This window comes from Equus quagga, chromosome 1 (assembly GCF_021613505.1).
Source record: "Equus quagga isolate Etosha38 chromosome 1, UCLA_HA_Equagga_1.0, whole genome shotgun sequence".
NCBI lineage: Eukaryota > Metazoa > Chordata > Mammalia > Perissodactyla > Equidae > Equus > Equus quagga.
The window spans coordinates 135,157,811-135,173,917 of record NC_060267.1 but is presented as its reverse complement, the minus strand read 5'-3'; the positions used below and the strand labels follow the sequence as shown (position 1 = coordinate 135,173,917).

Sequence of the window (16,107 nt, the reverse complement as noted above, 5' to 3'; positions counted from 1 at the left end):
GCAACAGATGTTAGAGTGAATCTTCCTCACCAAAAAAAAAAAAAAGTAGACAAAATAGTATAAAGAACCCTGCCTGTACCCATTGCCCAGCCCGAACTATCGTCAGCCCGTGACCAATCCTGCCCATCAACCTCTCTGTCTACAACTTCCACCTTATATTGTTTTGAAATAAATTGTAAACATTGTATCATTAAATTGTATTTTGACCAATGGAATGTTAAATTTTAGTTTTAAAGACTCCAAGCATCCTTGAATATTTATTATGCTCTCCCCTGGTTTTTGCATCTTAGAAAGAAAAAGGCACATTCTCAAAAAAAACAAACAAAAACCGGTGCTTCCTAGATCTTTTACCCTCATTGACAGCCCTCCTCAGCTGTATTCTTCCTTCTTGGATACTAGTTTCTAGACCAGAAGATAGTTTCTATAGGTAAGGCCTAGCTTGCCACACCTGCATCCAAATGTCCTCTATAGAGTTAGGCCATAGTAGAGAGTAAGGGACTCCTGAACTCTTTGGGGTCCCAGAAAAGTGAGCTCTTTTTCTCAAAATGAAATTGCCGTGAGAATCACTTAGATTGTTTTTATTTCAAGATTGCTGTTCTATACGGATGTCCTATGTTTTTAGGTAATCGTTTTTCCCTAGGAGTTATCACTTACCCAACAGGAAGAGCCTCTCTAGGTCTCTCTCCAGGTCCTTTGGGCTATAAGCAAACACCCCAAGTCCACCTAGTTATCCCTTAGCTGAGTGGAGGTGGGGTACTAGATTATTTTTAAGTGGTAGTTTGAGATCTTAGGAGATCTTTGACTTTGTTTATTGGGACATAAATTCATTGATATATGCAAGTTTGACCATGTGTACAGAGTCCTAAAGCTTGAGCCCTCTGATTTTAATGATGTTGCAGTTTCTGCAGGACATCTTAGATACACTCTTTGTGATTTTGGATGATAATACAGAGAAATACGGCCTGTTGGTATTTCAGTCTTTGGTAAGTCTCATCCTTCCTGACTTTTCATTTTTATTAATTATTCCTGTCATATATTTTTAAAAATCTAAGGGAAGAAATTTATTAGAGTGAGTGAGCACAAAGTGTAGATGTTTCCAATAGAACAGAGACTGAGGAATATCACCCAAGGAAGACAAACTAACCAACCTACCAGGCAGAACTCTGTAAAATCAAGTTTGAAAAATTCAGCATGGTCAGGTCCAGGCCTCAACTTTGTAGTTCTGGCATTCAATCTCATCACTATTTCAAGGTTGTCTGACCCCTGAAATAGTGACCTACACCAACAAAAGGCCCAGAAACTAATATAGAAAGCAAGACAGCTTGTTTTTCACTTACAAAGTAGGATATAACCACCAGGAAAAGCAGAGACTCACTCGTGCTGGTCTGAGCATCATACTCTCTCCCTCTGCGCAGTTATTTTGGAACCAGAGTCTCAGAAGTTTCCTTAGTGAGAATGGACAGTGATTTGAATGTTTAGTGCATTTACTTAATATATCCAGTCTCACAGGAGGGCTGTATGTTCAAGGAGAACCGGATACTCTAAGTCTACCTTATAATGAGGAGCAGAGGTGAGAGTTAAATGGCACTTACATAGTTTGCCCCTCTGGCTTTTCTTCTTTCTTGCTTCCCTGGCTAGCCAGCCCCATTTCTGAAGGGCATAGCCTTTCATAGCTGATTTGGCTCACAGGACAATCTTTTTTTTCTCTCTTTTCCAAGTTTTTTGAGACACCTTAGTGTTTATGCCACCTACATAGGTATTGTTTTACCTTCCCCTGGTCCGTATTTTACCACCCAGCATTATTGTAAAGAGAGAACCTCAGAGTAACACTGACATAAACAGATGAGTCCCAAAGCTGGATTGGGAGGCTGGGGGTGATAGGAATAGAACAGACAAGACAGAAATACAGACACAAAATGGAAATATTACATTCACTGCCCATGGTGAACACTAGAGAAAACACTGATAGTTTGATGTTCCTTGAAGAAGCAAGAGTTCTGTTTCCTGCTGGGGATACATCTGAGGCCTCCAGTGAACCCTGATACTCTCCATTTCTCCCAGGTATTCATCATCAACCTGCTCCGAGACATCAAATATTTCCACTTCCGGCCTGTAATGGACACTTACATCCAGAAGCACTTTGCTGGAGCCCTGGCATACAAGTAAGTTGTGTTTGATATCATGAATAGGACTTGTGTTTAAATAGAAAGACAGGCTTGGGACTGGCCCCGTGGCCGAGTGGTTAAGTTCGCGTGCTCCGCTGCAGGCGGCCCATTGTTTCATTGGTTCAAATCCTGGGCACGGACAGGGCACTGCTCATCAAACCATGCTGAGGGGGCGTCCCACATGCCACAACTAGAAGGACCCACAACGAAGAATATACAACTGTGTACCGGGGGGCTTTGGGGAGAAAAAGGGGAAAAAATAAAATCTTTAAAAAAAAATTAAAAAATAAATAAAAAATAAAAAAAAAAGAAAGGCTTAAAAAAAAGCTCAGTGGCAACCACTGTTCATTCAGCTGACCTTTCTTTTTAACTTCATTTATTTATTTTTTTACTTGTGGCAAAATACACATAACATAAAATTTACCATCTTAATCATTTTTAAATGTACAGCTCAGTAGCATTAAGTATGTTCACATTGTTGTACAACCATCATCACCATCCATCTCCAGAACTCATTTCATCTTGCAAAACTGAAACTCTATACCCATTAGACAATAACTCCCCATTCCCCCTCCCCACCCCAGCCCCTGCGAAACCACCATTATACTTTCTGTCTCTATGAATTTGCCTATTCTAGGTACCTCATCTAAATTGAGTCATACAATATTTGTCTTTTTGTGACTGTCTTATTTCACTTACCATAATGTCTTCAACATTTATTCATGAGGTAGCGTGTGTCAGAATTTCCTTCCTTTAAGGCTGAATAATGTTCCTTTGTATGTATATACCACATTTTGTTTATCCATTCACCTGTTGATGAATATTTCGGTTGCTTCTAACTTTAGCTATTGTGAATAATGCTACTATGAATGTGGGTGTACAAATATCTCTTTGAGACCCTGATTTCAGTTCTTTTGGGCATATACCCAGAAATGGAATGGCTGGATCGTATGATAATTGTATTTTTAATTTTTTGAGGAACCACCATACTGTTTTTCACAGTGGCTGTACCATTTTATATTCCCACCAATAGTGCAGAAGGATTCCAGCATCTCCACATTCTCACCAAGACTTGTTTTCTGTTCTTTCTATTTTGGAAGTTTTTTTTTTTTCCTAAAGATTGGCACCTGAGCTAACAACTGTTGCCAATCTTCTTTTTTTTTCTTCTCCCCAAAGCCCCCCAGAACATAGTTGTATATTCTAGTTCGGCTATGTGGTACGTAGCCTCAGCATGGCCTGATGAGCCATGCCATGTCTGTGCCCAGGATCCAAGTTGGCAAAACCCTGGGCTGCTAAAGCAGAGCACGTGAACATAACCACTCGGCCATGGGACCGGCCCCTGGAAGTTTTTTGATAGTAGCCTTTCTAATGGATGTGAGCTGGTATCTTGTTATGATTTTGATTTGCATTTCCCTAATTATTAGTGATGTTCAGCATCTCTTCATATGCTTATTGACTATTTGTGTATCTTCTTTGGAGAAAAACCTTTTCAAGTTCTTTGCCCATTTTTTAATTAAGTTGTCTGGTTTTTTGTTATTGAGCTGTAGGAGTTCTTTATATATTCCGAATGTTAACCTCTTATCAGGTATACGATTTCCAAATATTTTCTCCTGTTGCCTTTTTACTCTGTTGATTGTGTCCTTTGATGCTCAGAAGTTTTCAATTTTGATGTAGTCCAATGTATCTATTTTTTATTTTGTCAGCTATGCTTTTGACGTCACATCCAAGAAATCATTGCTTAATCCAATGTCATGAAGCATTTCTCCTATGTTTTTGCCTGAGTTTCATAGTTTTAGCTCTTACATTTAGATCTTTATTCCATTTTGAGTTAATTTTTGTTTCTTGTGCGACATAAGACTCCAACTTTATTTTTCATGTGGATATCCAGTTTTCTCAATACAATTTGTTGAAAAAGATTATTCCTTCCCCATTTATTGGTCTTGGCACCCTTGTTGAAAATCATTTGATGGTACTGGCACAAAAAGAGACACACAGATCAATGGAACAGAATTGAGAGCCCAGAAGTAAACCCACACATCTATGGACAGCTAATATTCGACAAGGGAGCCAAGAGCATACAATGGAGAAAGGAGACTCTCTTCAATAAATGGTCTTGGGAAAACTGGACAGCCACATGCAAAAGAATGAAAGTAGACCATTATCTTACACCATGCACAAAAATCAACTCAAAATGGATTAAAGACTTGAATGTAAGACCCAAAACTGTGAAACTTCTAAAAGAAAACATAGGCAGTACGCTCTTTGACATCAGTCTTAGCAGCATATTTTCAACTACCATGTCTGACCGGGCAAGGGAAACAACAGAAAAAATGAACAAATGGGACTACATCAAACTAAAAAGCTCTCAACAAAATGAAAAGACCACCTAACAATTGGGAGAAGATATTTGCAAACCATATATCAGATAAGGGGTTAATATCCAAAATGTACAAAGAACTCATAAAGCTCAACAACAAAAAAAAACCAACAACCCAATTAGAAAATGGGCAAAAGATCTGAACAGAGAGTTCTCCAAAGAAGATAGATATACAGATGGCCAACAGGCACATGAAAAGATGTTCAACATCACTAGCTATCAGGGAAATGCAAACCAAAACTACAATGAGGTATCACCTCACTCTGGTCAGAATGGCTATAATTAACAAGACAGGAAACAACAAGTGTTGGAGAGGATGTGGAGAGAAGGGAACCCTTTTGCACTGCTGGTAGGGGTGCAAACTGGTGTAGCCACTATGGAAAGCAGTATGGAGTATCCTCAGAAAATTAAGCATAGATCTACCATATGATCCAGCTGTTTCACTGCTGGGTATTTATCTAAACAACTTGAAAACACACATTCATAAAGATATGTGCACCCCTATCTTCATTGCAGCCTTATTCACAATAGCCAAGACTTGGAAGCAACCTAGGTACCCTTCAAGGGATGAATGGATAAAGAAGATGTAGTATATATACATAATGGAATACTACTCAGCCGTAAGAAAGGATGAAATCCGGCCATTTGTGACAACATGGATGGACCTTGAGGGTATTATGCTAAGTGAAATAAGTCAGAGGGAGAAAGTCAAATACCGTATGATCTCACTCATAAGTAAGTAGGAGATAAAAACAACGACAAAAAACACATAGTAACAGATTGGATTGGTGGTTACCATAAGGGGAGAGGGAAGAGCAAAAGGAGTGATTAGGCTCACATGTGTGGGGATGGACTATAAGTAGTTTTTGGGTGGTGAACATGATGTAATCTACTCAGAATTCGAAATATATTATGATGTACATCTGAAAGCTATATAATGTTATAATCCAGTGTTACTACAATAATAAATAAATAAGAAAATCATTTGACCATATATACAAGGGTTTATTTCTGGGCTATTTTATTCTGATGATGTTTCTATCTGTCTTTATGCCAGTACCACACTATTTTGCTTTATAGTAAGTTTTGAAATCAGGAAGTGGGAATCTGCTAACTTTGTTCTTCTTTTTCAAGATTGCTTTGGCTATTCAGGGTCCCTTGAGATTTCCATATGAACTTTAGTATGGATTTTTCTATTTCTGCAAAAAATGCCATTGGGATTTTAATAGAGATTGCATTGAACCTGTGGATCTTTTTGGGTAGTGTTGACATCTTAAAAGTATTAAGCCTTCCAATCCGTGAACATGGATGTCTTTCCATTTATTAGTATCTTCTTTAATTTCTTTCAGCAACAGTTTGTAGTTTTCAAATTACAAGGCTTTCACCTTCTGGTTAAGCTTATTCCTAAGTATTTTAATCTTTTTTTTTATTGAGGTGACATTGATTTATAACATTATATGAATCTCATGTGTACATTGTTATATTTCAACTTCTGTATAGGTTGCATCATGTTCACTACCAAAAGTCTAGTTTCCATCCGTCCCTGTACAAATGTGCCTTTTACCCCTTTTGCCCTGCCCCACCCCTTCCACTCTGGTAGTCACCAGTCTGTTCTCTGTATCTATGTGTGTGTTTGTTTTATCTTCCACATGTGAGTGAAATCAGATAGTATTTGTCTTTCTCCATCTGACTTATTTGACTTGGCATAATACCCTCAAGGTCCATCTATATTGTCGCAAATGGCAAGATTCTATCTTTTTTATGGCTGAGTAGTATTCCATTGTATAACACATTTTCTTTATCCATTCATCTGTCCATTGGCAGTTAGGTTGTTTCCAGGTCTTAGCTTTTGTAAGTAATGCTGCCATGAACATAGGGATGCATATATCTTTTCAGATTAGTGTTTTCATGTTCTTTGGATAAATACCCAGAAGTGGAATAGCTGGATCATGGCAGTTCTATTTGAAATTTTTAAAAAGTCACCATTTTCTTCCATGGAATTAGCACAATTTTTTAAAACATAAATAAAACTCAACGGTGGCAAGACTGTGAAGTCACTGGAACTCTGACACTTTATTGTTACTTTCAAGAGCAAGCACTGTGCTAGGTGCTTTACATGTGTCATCTCATTAGTGTTCACAATAACTTTGAGATGTACAATTGTTTCCTCCATATTTTAAATGAAGATAATGAGGCACAGAGGGATCAAATAAATTCCCAAGGATATAGAGCTAGAGACTGATAGGCCCCAGATGTGAACCCTGCTGTCTGAACAGGGCCTGCACTCTTGACTTCTGTGCTCTATTGCCTTGTAAACGTTCAGGCAACTTCTGATCCTGTAATCCTATTCCACTCAGATGACTTGGTCCTAAGGAAATAAGATAGATGGGATGGAGGTGGAGCAAGGAGGGACACATGGGGCTATATATCTTTATTCAGACGCTGCTGTTTACTAGTAATTGTTGTGTGTTCTAGAGACATAGCAGTTTTAGACAAAATTAAAATATACATCCAGTCCAAGACTTTGGGAAAACTTTCTCGTAATCAAAGAAGAAATGTGTGTCAGGGAGAGTGGGAAAGAATAGTTATAGTTGTTAATTAAAATGTGGCAACTATAGGGGGCCAGCCCCATGGCAGAGTGGTTAAGTTTGCACACTGCAGTTCAGCAGCCCAGGATTTCACCAATTTGGATCCTGGGCACGGACATGGCACCACTCATCAAACCATGCTGAGGTGGCATCCCACATAGCACAACCAGAAGGACCTACAACTAGAATATACAACTATGTACTGCGGGGCTTGGGGGAAAGAAGAATAAGAAAAAGAAAGAAGTTTGGCAACAGATGTTAGCTCAGGTGCCAATCTTTAAAAAAAAAATGTGGCAACTCTTTATGGACAAGGAGTGTTGTCTGTTCTCAGATGATCGGAGTTTTACAGCTGTAATGAGTCCGTTACTCCATTCTAGCTCATCAGCAGGATAGTATTTCCTGTGTGGCTAATTCAGGGCTGCAGATATTTCAGGCTGCATTGCTTTTGGATTGAAATGTGATTTCTGAAACTGTTTTCTTTCTCAGGGAGCTTATCCGCTGTTTGAAGTGGTACATGGACTGTTCAGCAGAACTGATTCGGCAGGACCACATTCAGGAAGCCATGCGGGTAACATACTGAGCTCGCTGTACAAGCGCCCACCCCTGCAGTTATTTGTGAATAATCTCAATGGTGTAGTGTGCTGGACAAGTGTAGACATCCAAGTACACTGCCTTGTTTTCAGGAATGACCGCCTTGATTCATGAATTTCCCCTTTCCTCACCTCGATTTTGCCCCAGAATATTTTTATTCCTGATAATGTTATCTTAAAGGACGAGGGAGGGATAATGTACACATGGCTCCTCGCCATCCTTCCTCCCTGGTTTTTACCAACAGCATCAGTCTTTGCTTCTCCTGGCTAAAGTATAATATCTCCTTCTAAGCCAGTGTTGGTAGCAACATTGATTAGAATTAAGATCTTCCATTACTTTTCCCTTCTTTAGTAGTTACTAAACATTATTTTTTAAAACTGTTATAAGTAAAAAGAGCTGAGTGGATGCTCTGTATATGGATATGTTGAGAAGAAGATAATCTTAAAACCTTGACCTTTTGGAGGAACCCAGAGTCCTGCATGACAATACCCCTTCTTGGGGAAGTTCCATGACCAGACAGCCCTTTGCATTGCTGGGCAGCGCCGCTTTACAGGGAACCGTCCTTATTGTGAGTTAATTCCACTTTCTGGTAACTTCTTTTCATGGCTACGGCTTCTACTGTAGAGAATCACCTATGAGAATGTCGATTCCTCTTTTACTCAGTAGTTCTCCAGATATCTATTTGAAGAAAGCTGTCATATCCTCTGCAAATGCACTTAAAGCAAATCCATGCTTTCTCTCTTTCTGTCCCTGTCTTTTCTTGTTCTTGAGTTACTTTTCTTTTAGTTGCTTTTTAACTATGTCTTTCCCACCATTTCTGGTTAGCAATAAAAGAAGGGCAGCAAAGTAGCTCAGCTTTCTCTCTATCCTCTTTTAATATCACATCATCTGCTCTAAGTACTACAGGGCCTATGATTTTGCTGTTCTTTTCACATGGTAACAGATGAAACAGATGTTTCTCTAAGGATCATCAGCATCATCAGATTGAAGAGGCAAAATTAAATCATAGGTCTGTGTTTCCCGTGTCTCTTCTCTGCACATTCTGTAAAAATCTAAGGCCACAAGTCTCATTTCTGTCCTTCTTCATACATTACATGTCTACTGAGCAGTCAGCATCTGTTACAGGTGCTAAGATGCAAACAGGAGTAAGTTTGGCCTCTCCCCTTAAAAGAACACATCCCCTGTGTCCTGAGGGGAAGAAGTACAAACACAGGTGTAGAGCACCATTTGGAGTCCGATATGAGGGCCGGGCCTGGGTTCTGTTCTCTGAATCCCAGCATCTGTTAGGTGCCTCACACAATATTTGAGGGCATAAAAATTGAGTTAAATGCAAAAGATTCTGGTGACTCCATAAATTAATTGCTTAAGGATCCTAGAGGAGACATCACAGAAGTCGTTTTTTCCTAAGAAAAACATTCAGTCAGGATTGCTTGATACCTACCATGTGTTAGACACTCTGTTAGCCACTGAGAATTCAGCAGGGGCCAAGCCAAAAAGGCGAGGCCTTCACGGCACTTCCATTCAAGTGGGGGAAAGACAGACAATAAACATGTGAAACAGATAAATACACAAAGTCAGTGAGAAAAAAAACACTTGTTGAATACCACGAAGGAAATTAAAAGGATCATGGAATAGACTAGCTGGAGAGGAAGGTTTACTTCAGATCAAAAGTTTAGCAAAAGCTTCTCCGAGGAGGTGACCTCTGAGCTGAAATCAGTATTGACAGCTGCAGCATTCTAGACTGAGGAAACAACTTGGTTAAAAGCCTGAATGGGAAAGAGCAAGAGTTTCCTAGTAACCAAAAAATGGCTGACGCGACCAAAGCCTAGGCTTTCAAATGTTAGATTGCATGTGGGATGTGACAGAAAGGGAAATCTGAGGTTTGTTCCAAGGGGTCTGGCTAGATCAGCTGAGTTGATGGCAGGATCACTTCTGGAGGCGCAGAATTCCTGGAGATCAGGTGTGGGTGGGGAGAAGGAAGAGTTCCATTGAGGGAGTACTTTTCTGAGGTACTTTCATACTACTTCTTACTATTTCAAACTTGTTTGAGTGGCATCTAATACTAATGCATGTAGGCCTAAGGTTTTATCAGGCCATTTCCCTTTCTTCATCAAATTTTGGTTTACAAGTCCTCTTGACCAAACTGGTAAGTCTCTGTCCAGTCTTGTTTTCATCCTTCTTCACAGGATGCTTATCTCCTAGCCTGGCACCTCTTATTCTGGTATCATAAGCTATGGACCAGGAAACCTCCTCCTCTTTATTGCTCTTTATTTAATTGCTCCTCTTTATTCTTGCCATTCATATTCCATCTCTTCCTTCACTTTCAGAGTCATAACCTTTCCAAAAAAGTTCTTCCACTAAAGAAGATAAAAATCAAGAGTCCTTTATTTTCTTACTTGGTTATATTATTTGTTCCCATGTGAATGACCTGTAGCAGGTCTCCTTGGTGGATTTGAGGAAGGTTTTTGGCAAGACATTCCCAAAGACAGCTCAGTTTTCACTGCTGAGCTGCATACCTGGTCTTTACCGGGGAGCCATGAGGAGGAAAGAGAAGGTAAAATGGATCTCCTTGGTGATAGAAAGGTTGTAATAACTTTCAGGATCTCTTTTCCTTTCAGGCCTATTAACTTAAGTTAAAAAAGACAGAGGAGCTGCTTCGGCCACAGTTAAGTGTTCCATCATCTCCACACAGGGCTGGGAGCACCCTTGAACTTTTAACAAATTCCACAGGATCCACCCCTTATCTTCTACTCCACTCTTCTACCCTCCTCTCCTACCCCAGTTGCATCTGTCACAGGCAGCTGGCATCATCTGGTCCTGGCCAAGCTGGTACTGAACATAAAAATCAAGAGGACTGGGAAAGGGGGAAGTCAGGTGATGAAGGATGACCAGAAGTGGACCTGTTTTCCATGCCCTTGTCCAGATTTTCACAGGGCTCTCTTTGACACCAGCCTTGTGCTTCTCTGCACAATATTTTCTATTTTAGAAATTAATGGAGAAACTAAGCCCTCATGCCCAGGAAGTACATGTGACTTTGCTGTCTGATTCTGCCTCTCACTTTGAAACTAGTGGATGTTTCAAGCCACTCAGTACATCTCTTGTGGTAGTTGTTTGAAACTGAAAAAAACTGATGATGAAGAAAACATTTTTCTTTTTAAAATTAGAGTATGTAGCGCAGACTTTCTAGGTTCTTTACAGACCAGGCATTAAAAGACTACTGGCATGGAGGCTGTAGCATTTATGGAGATGAGGCCACACACTCTACAAAATCTTCTGGTGCAAACCTTGGAAGACACATTTTTCTAAACTAGCCATCCTCCAATGCCAGCTTAGTTTAGTGTGGGCCACAAAAAAAAAAAAAAAAAAAAAAGTTTTGCTTTGTGAAACCTGACAGATGGATAGATCATGAAAAATAGCTTGGGAATTGTTTCCTGTTATATATTTTAAGTAACTGAGCTCCATTTGTTTCTTCCTTGGATAAGTTTCTCCCTTTCCAGTGTCTGGGAAATGTGTGGCATTTCTTTAACTAGAAAGCATAATCTCAAATCTTGAATCTGTTCTCTTAAAAGAGAATTACTCTGTTCATAAGCATGGGCCAAGCTGCAGGGACTCTCAAAATCAGATTCTGCTCCCAAAACATATTATTGGAGCATCCTCTTCTGTATTGTTCGTGAACTGTTTATGGCAGGTGTCCTGCTCTGGAAGAAGATGAAGAATGGCTGTGTCAGGTCCACAAGCTGCTGTGCAACCAGGGGCAAGTTTTTGCCAGACTTGACCCCTGGTGAGAAGGCTAGCACTGTGTCAGGCTCCAACTATTTTTCAAATATGCAGAAGACTCCTTAAAAGACTCTTCCTTCTTGGAATAAATTCACAAGAGGTTCTTACATCATTGCCTTTGTAGCCTCTTATTTTCAGAACTGAAAAAAAAATGCAGAGAAACTTTATTTCATTTTGATCCTGTATATTCTTGAATTCAGCTACTTTCATACCAGTCTATGGTTCCTCAATTCCAGAACCTCAAAAAACAGTCATGAAATAATTTGATGATTCTCTCAGTAAGAAGACAGCTGCTGCTTGGTAACCATTTAGACTTTTGAGGAAAAAGTTTAAAAATAAAGAAAGTGCTTGTCTCCATAGTTGGAATTGTCCATCACCTGATTTTGGTGTAGAATTTGCTTTTACTTTTCCCTTTATTCCCTGCTATGTGTTCCTAGTCATCTTTAACACCTTTCTATCCCTTTTCCTCTCATACCTCCAGGCCTTGGAGTACCTTTTTAAGTTCATCGTTCAGTCAAGGATCCTGTATTCACGGGCCACGTGTGGGATGGAAGAGGAGCAGTTCCGGTCCAGCATCCAAGAACTTTTCCAGTCTATCCGGTTTGTCCTCAGTCTGGACAGCAGAAACTCAGAAACACTCCTTTTCACACAGGTTTGTGAGCTGCAGGGAAGTTTTGCTGCTAGATTCTTCTCTGTCTTAGGAGGTGGTTTCTTTGTCCTCTGGCTTCCAAAGTCAAAGAAGCCCTGCCAGGTTCCTATGTGTTGGGTAAGAGGTGATTTACAAGGAAATACCTAATAGAACAAAACGCTACTTTTACTTCAAACCAGCTGTGCCCTAGCTGCCAAATAGAAAACAGCTCAATGGCTTTACGGTGAAGAAGCACAACTTTGTTCTCAGGACCCCTCTTTAGACCAAATTTATTTAATTGTTTATGAACATCTTATTTACAGAGGATATTCAGAATGTGTATGGAATTTTATTTCCTAGTCACTGTATTAATTTAAAAAACCTTAGATAAGTACTTGTCCATTCCAGCAGCTAAGAGTGAAATAAGTTGAAAAACAGCAGAAATAACTATAAAACTTTTGCTAAGATTTAGGATTAGATTCTATTGGAAATATCAGTGTGGAAGGAAATTTGCTTCCTTATGTTTAAGGTGTCTGATCAGCTAATCTGTACCTTTCTATGTAACCTCACCCTAGAAAGGATCAAGGATATTGTTCATTACCCCAGTCACAGGGGGGTTATTTTCTCTTACAATAAATGTCAACATTGTATCTAATGGATTACTCTTCTTTGATTGTTGAAGCCAATTATCAAAACCTGTCAGCAAAGACCAGAAAGCCTCTCTCATGTCCGTTCACTCAGTTTCTGCCAAGTCTGTCATTAGTGCAAATGTATGTTTAAATATCTTGTTTAAGATTAGAATAGTCCCTTTTTTGTTTCTACTTGCCTCTGTGTTGCCTGTTGATGCCAGTTGCCTTTAGGCCCGTTGGCCCAGAGAACAAGTGAGCAACTGGGAGCTAGACTCTATAAAAAAGTCAGAATACCTCAAGGTCGCCAGGTGCCTCTATAAGAAAGGCTCCTTCCATGGTCTCCCCTCCTAAGTACTCCAAGCAACTCATCTTCCTCCTCCCTTCCTCTCGCTCAGCCCGTCTATTCCTGCCAACAAGGGCCCAGGACACCTACTCCTTCATGTTGATTATGAAGTGCCTGCTTTTCCCCCCTTGTCTTTTGTGTCTAGCCGTTTATAATAATATGTTTTTGTACTGGTTCTAATTACTGCAAAACAATCTGTTTGATATCTCAGGGAGTTATAAATCTGCAGATAGAATTCATATAGGTTCTGTACTCTAGGCCAGTGAGTGAGTGAAATTACTGCCTTTTGAAGCAGTTAAGAAAAACATCTTCCCCTCCCCTCCCTGCCACTTAGGAAGAGTACACTCTCACCTTCTTGTCTCAAGGTGCCACTCCATGTCCCTTTGTAAATCTTGGGTTAATAGTGTAAGAGGACTGAAAAGTGGGAAAAGCCTTGTTCATGCTGCTTCTGCTTGTCTAAGAGAGAAGAATGAGAGCCAGCATTTATTGAAGGCCTATTGTGTGCCAGGCACTCTGCTGGAAACTAACTTTAGGCACCTAATATTTTTCTTCATACCAATACCAGGAGAGAAGTAATAGCACTGTCCCCATTTTATAGATGAGAAAACTGCGGATTAGGCAGTAATTCACCCAAGGTTGTATGGCAGATAAGTGGTAAAACTATGATTCAAACTCATGTCTTTCTAATTCCAAAACCCATTCTCTTTTTCCTATCCTACTCTGCTTCCCCAAATCTCTGGAACTATTATCAGGTTGTCCTTAAGAGGCCACCTCATGGGTCTACTAGAGCTGAGATCCTAGAAGAGAAGTCTTAGAACACACACTCTTCATTTTCTCAGGCCATCTAGATCGCTGAACTCTATCCCAATGCCATCAACAGTCCTCAAGAGTTCATGGATGACTAAATCCAAACATTCTCCATCCTTTTGCATTTATACTTGAGACTGCCAGGCATCACATATGAAGGAAATAATTTACAGAGTCTTTGGATTTTATGGTTTCAAATAAATGTCTCTGTTCTGGGAAAATAGTCCAGCTCTCAGAGCTGAATTGCTGGCTGCAAGGCTGTGAGTGGAGTTCAGCTAGTGCTGCTTGGAGGTGCTCAGCTATCTCTGCCATACATGCTTTGAGAGGTTCCTGGCTTGAGTTTGGAACCAAAATTGGAAAGTCAAGAGCTTGGTTTTAGAGACATACAAAAACTTTTAATCCATTTCATGAGCAAAAACAGCTTTGGCTATTAAACCGTGTTGAGCTGCTTTCTCTTTATATTCCCTTCTCTTGCCAGCAAATGCATTGGCAAGTTATGAAAGCTTCAAGTGGCCTGGGCGCTAGTAAATTCTCTTGTTTTGGTTTCCTTTTTGATCCTTCCTGTTCCATGCCACAAGAGCGCTGAAGGGATGAATGGGGTCAAAGGCCAGGGAGGAGCACATCTGAGGCAGGGGTGCTACAGTGCATGAATATGCAAGATAGAAATACTCCTAACTCTGAGCTAACCGCAACTTCACTTGCTTCTGCAGGCTGCACTCCTCAATTCCTTCCCAACCATCTTTGATGAGCTGCTGCAAATGTTCACCGTGCAGGAGGTGGCAGAGTTTGTGAGAGGGACTCTGGGGAGCATGCCCAGCACTGTGCACATTGGGCAGTCAATGGATGTTGTGAAGCTACAGTCCATTGCCAGGACTGTGGACAGCCGCCTGTTTTCTTTCTCAGGTAAATCAAGTTGGGATGAGAGTCAAACTCACCTTTCTTCCTTTCCAGGGTGTTAGCCCAATGGTAATCAAAGGATCAGCTATGCCAACCATTGTGCAAGAAGCCAGTGGCCCTTAAAATGCAGTTTTGGGGGGACCAGTCCTGTGGCCAGGTGGTTAAAGTTCCGTGTGCTCCCCTTCAGCGGCCCAGGTTTGCAGGTTCAGATCCAGGACACAGACCTACTCCACTCATCAGCCATGCTATGGAGGCATCCCACATCCAAAATAGAGGGAGATTGGCATGGACGTTACCTCAGGGCTGATCTTCCTCAAGCAGAAAAAGAGGAAGATTGGCAACAGAGGTTAGCTCAGGGCGAATCTTCCTCACCAAAAAGAAAAAACTGAAAAAAAATCCCAGAGTTTTTGGTAAACTGTGTTAGAGAATGCAGCCAAGACTAGGCCTGCTGTCTCACTCACAGTTTATTCCGAGGGACCCACATGGGGTGGTGCTAAGCAACCTTCAAGACCACAAGTCTAGCCAGTTGCCAAGAGTAGGGCCTGCCACACCCCCCAGCAGGAGAGGAAAGCAGAAGGAAAGGAAGGGGAGCAAGAAAAAAGGATCTAGCCCAAGGGGATATGGATAAGTCAAGGACATACTAAAGGAGACCCTAAAAGGGGACCCTGAGGACACACTGTACTTTCTTGGTCCCTTGCCTCACTAGTCAGATAGATTCCTTTTCCTTTCTTTGAAGGAGGTTCTAAGGATTAGACAAAAAGGATTAGACAAAGGGAGCCCTTCACGCTCCTCAAGAGGTCAGGACAGCCTAACAAATACCATCAGCAACCCAGCCTGCCTTTCAGAGAGAAACTCCAGATCCACACCCAAAACCACATTGAATGTGATAAAGTGCAACCTTGCAGTGGTACCAAGCACTCAGTGGCCAGGTATTAAGATCAATATGAGCCTGATCCTTTAAGCAGAATATCACTATCGTGGAATACACTTCTAGGGCATAAGAATAAATCTGAAATGCTAGCAAAACTATTATTATTAGAATTTTTATAATTAGAATTTTTGGTAGGAAAATTTTTTAAGTTTGACTTTTAAAGTATGAGAACAGTAATTTCTCAGCCCAGTACTGTACATATTTGCAGTACTAAATAGATGTTCCCTTTAACTTAACTGCAGTGTAGGATATTGCTGATGGTAAAGCTGTACCAAGAAAGTCAGCTTTTCTCAACTAGTAACTGTTTATGGTAAACACTTCTCTCTTCACCAGTTCCTGGACTGAAGATTTTATCACTGGTTTGGACACACTAT

The 16,107-nt window shown here is 40.5% G+C and overlaps 1 protein-coding gene across 1 annotated transcript in view; it reads left to right on the top strand.

Moving 5' to 3' along the window:
- DOCK3 (dedicator of cytokinesis 3) overlaps window positions 1–16,107 on the top strand; it is a 441,430-nt gene that overhangs the window by 353,186 nt on the left and 72,137 nt on the right. The window contains exons 20-24 of the mRNA XM_046674809.1: window positions 900–983; window positions 2,062–2,162; window positions 7,617–7,698; window positions 11,980–12,150; window positions 14,616–14,808. Of these exons, the coding sequence (XP_046530765.1) occupies window positions 900–983; window positions 2,062–2,162; window positions 7,617–7,698; window positions 11,980–12,150; window positions 14,616–14,808 (631 nt within the window). The remainder of the gene's footprint in view (window positions 1–899; window positions 984–2,061; window positions 2,163–7,616; window positions 7,699–11,979; window positions 12,151–14,615; window positions 14,809–16,107) is intronic.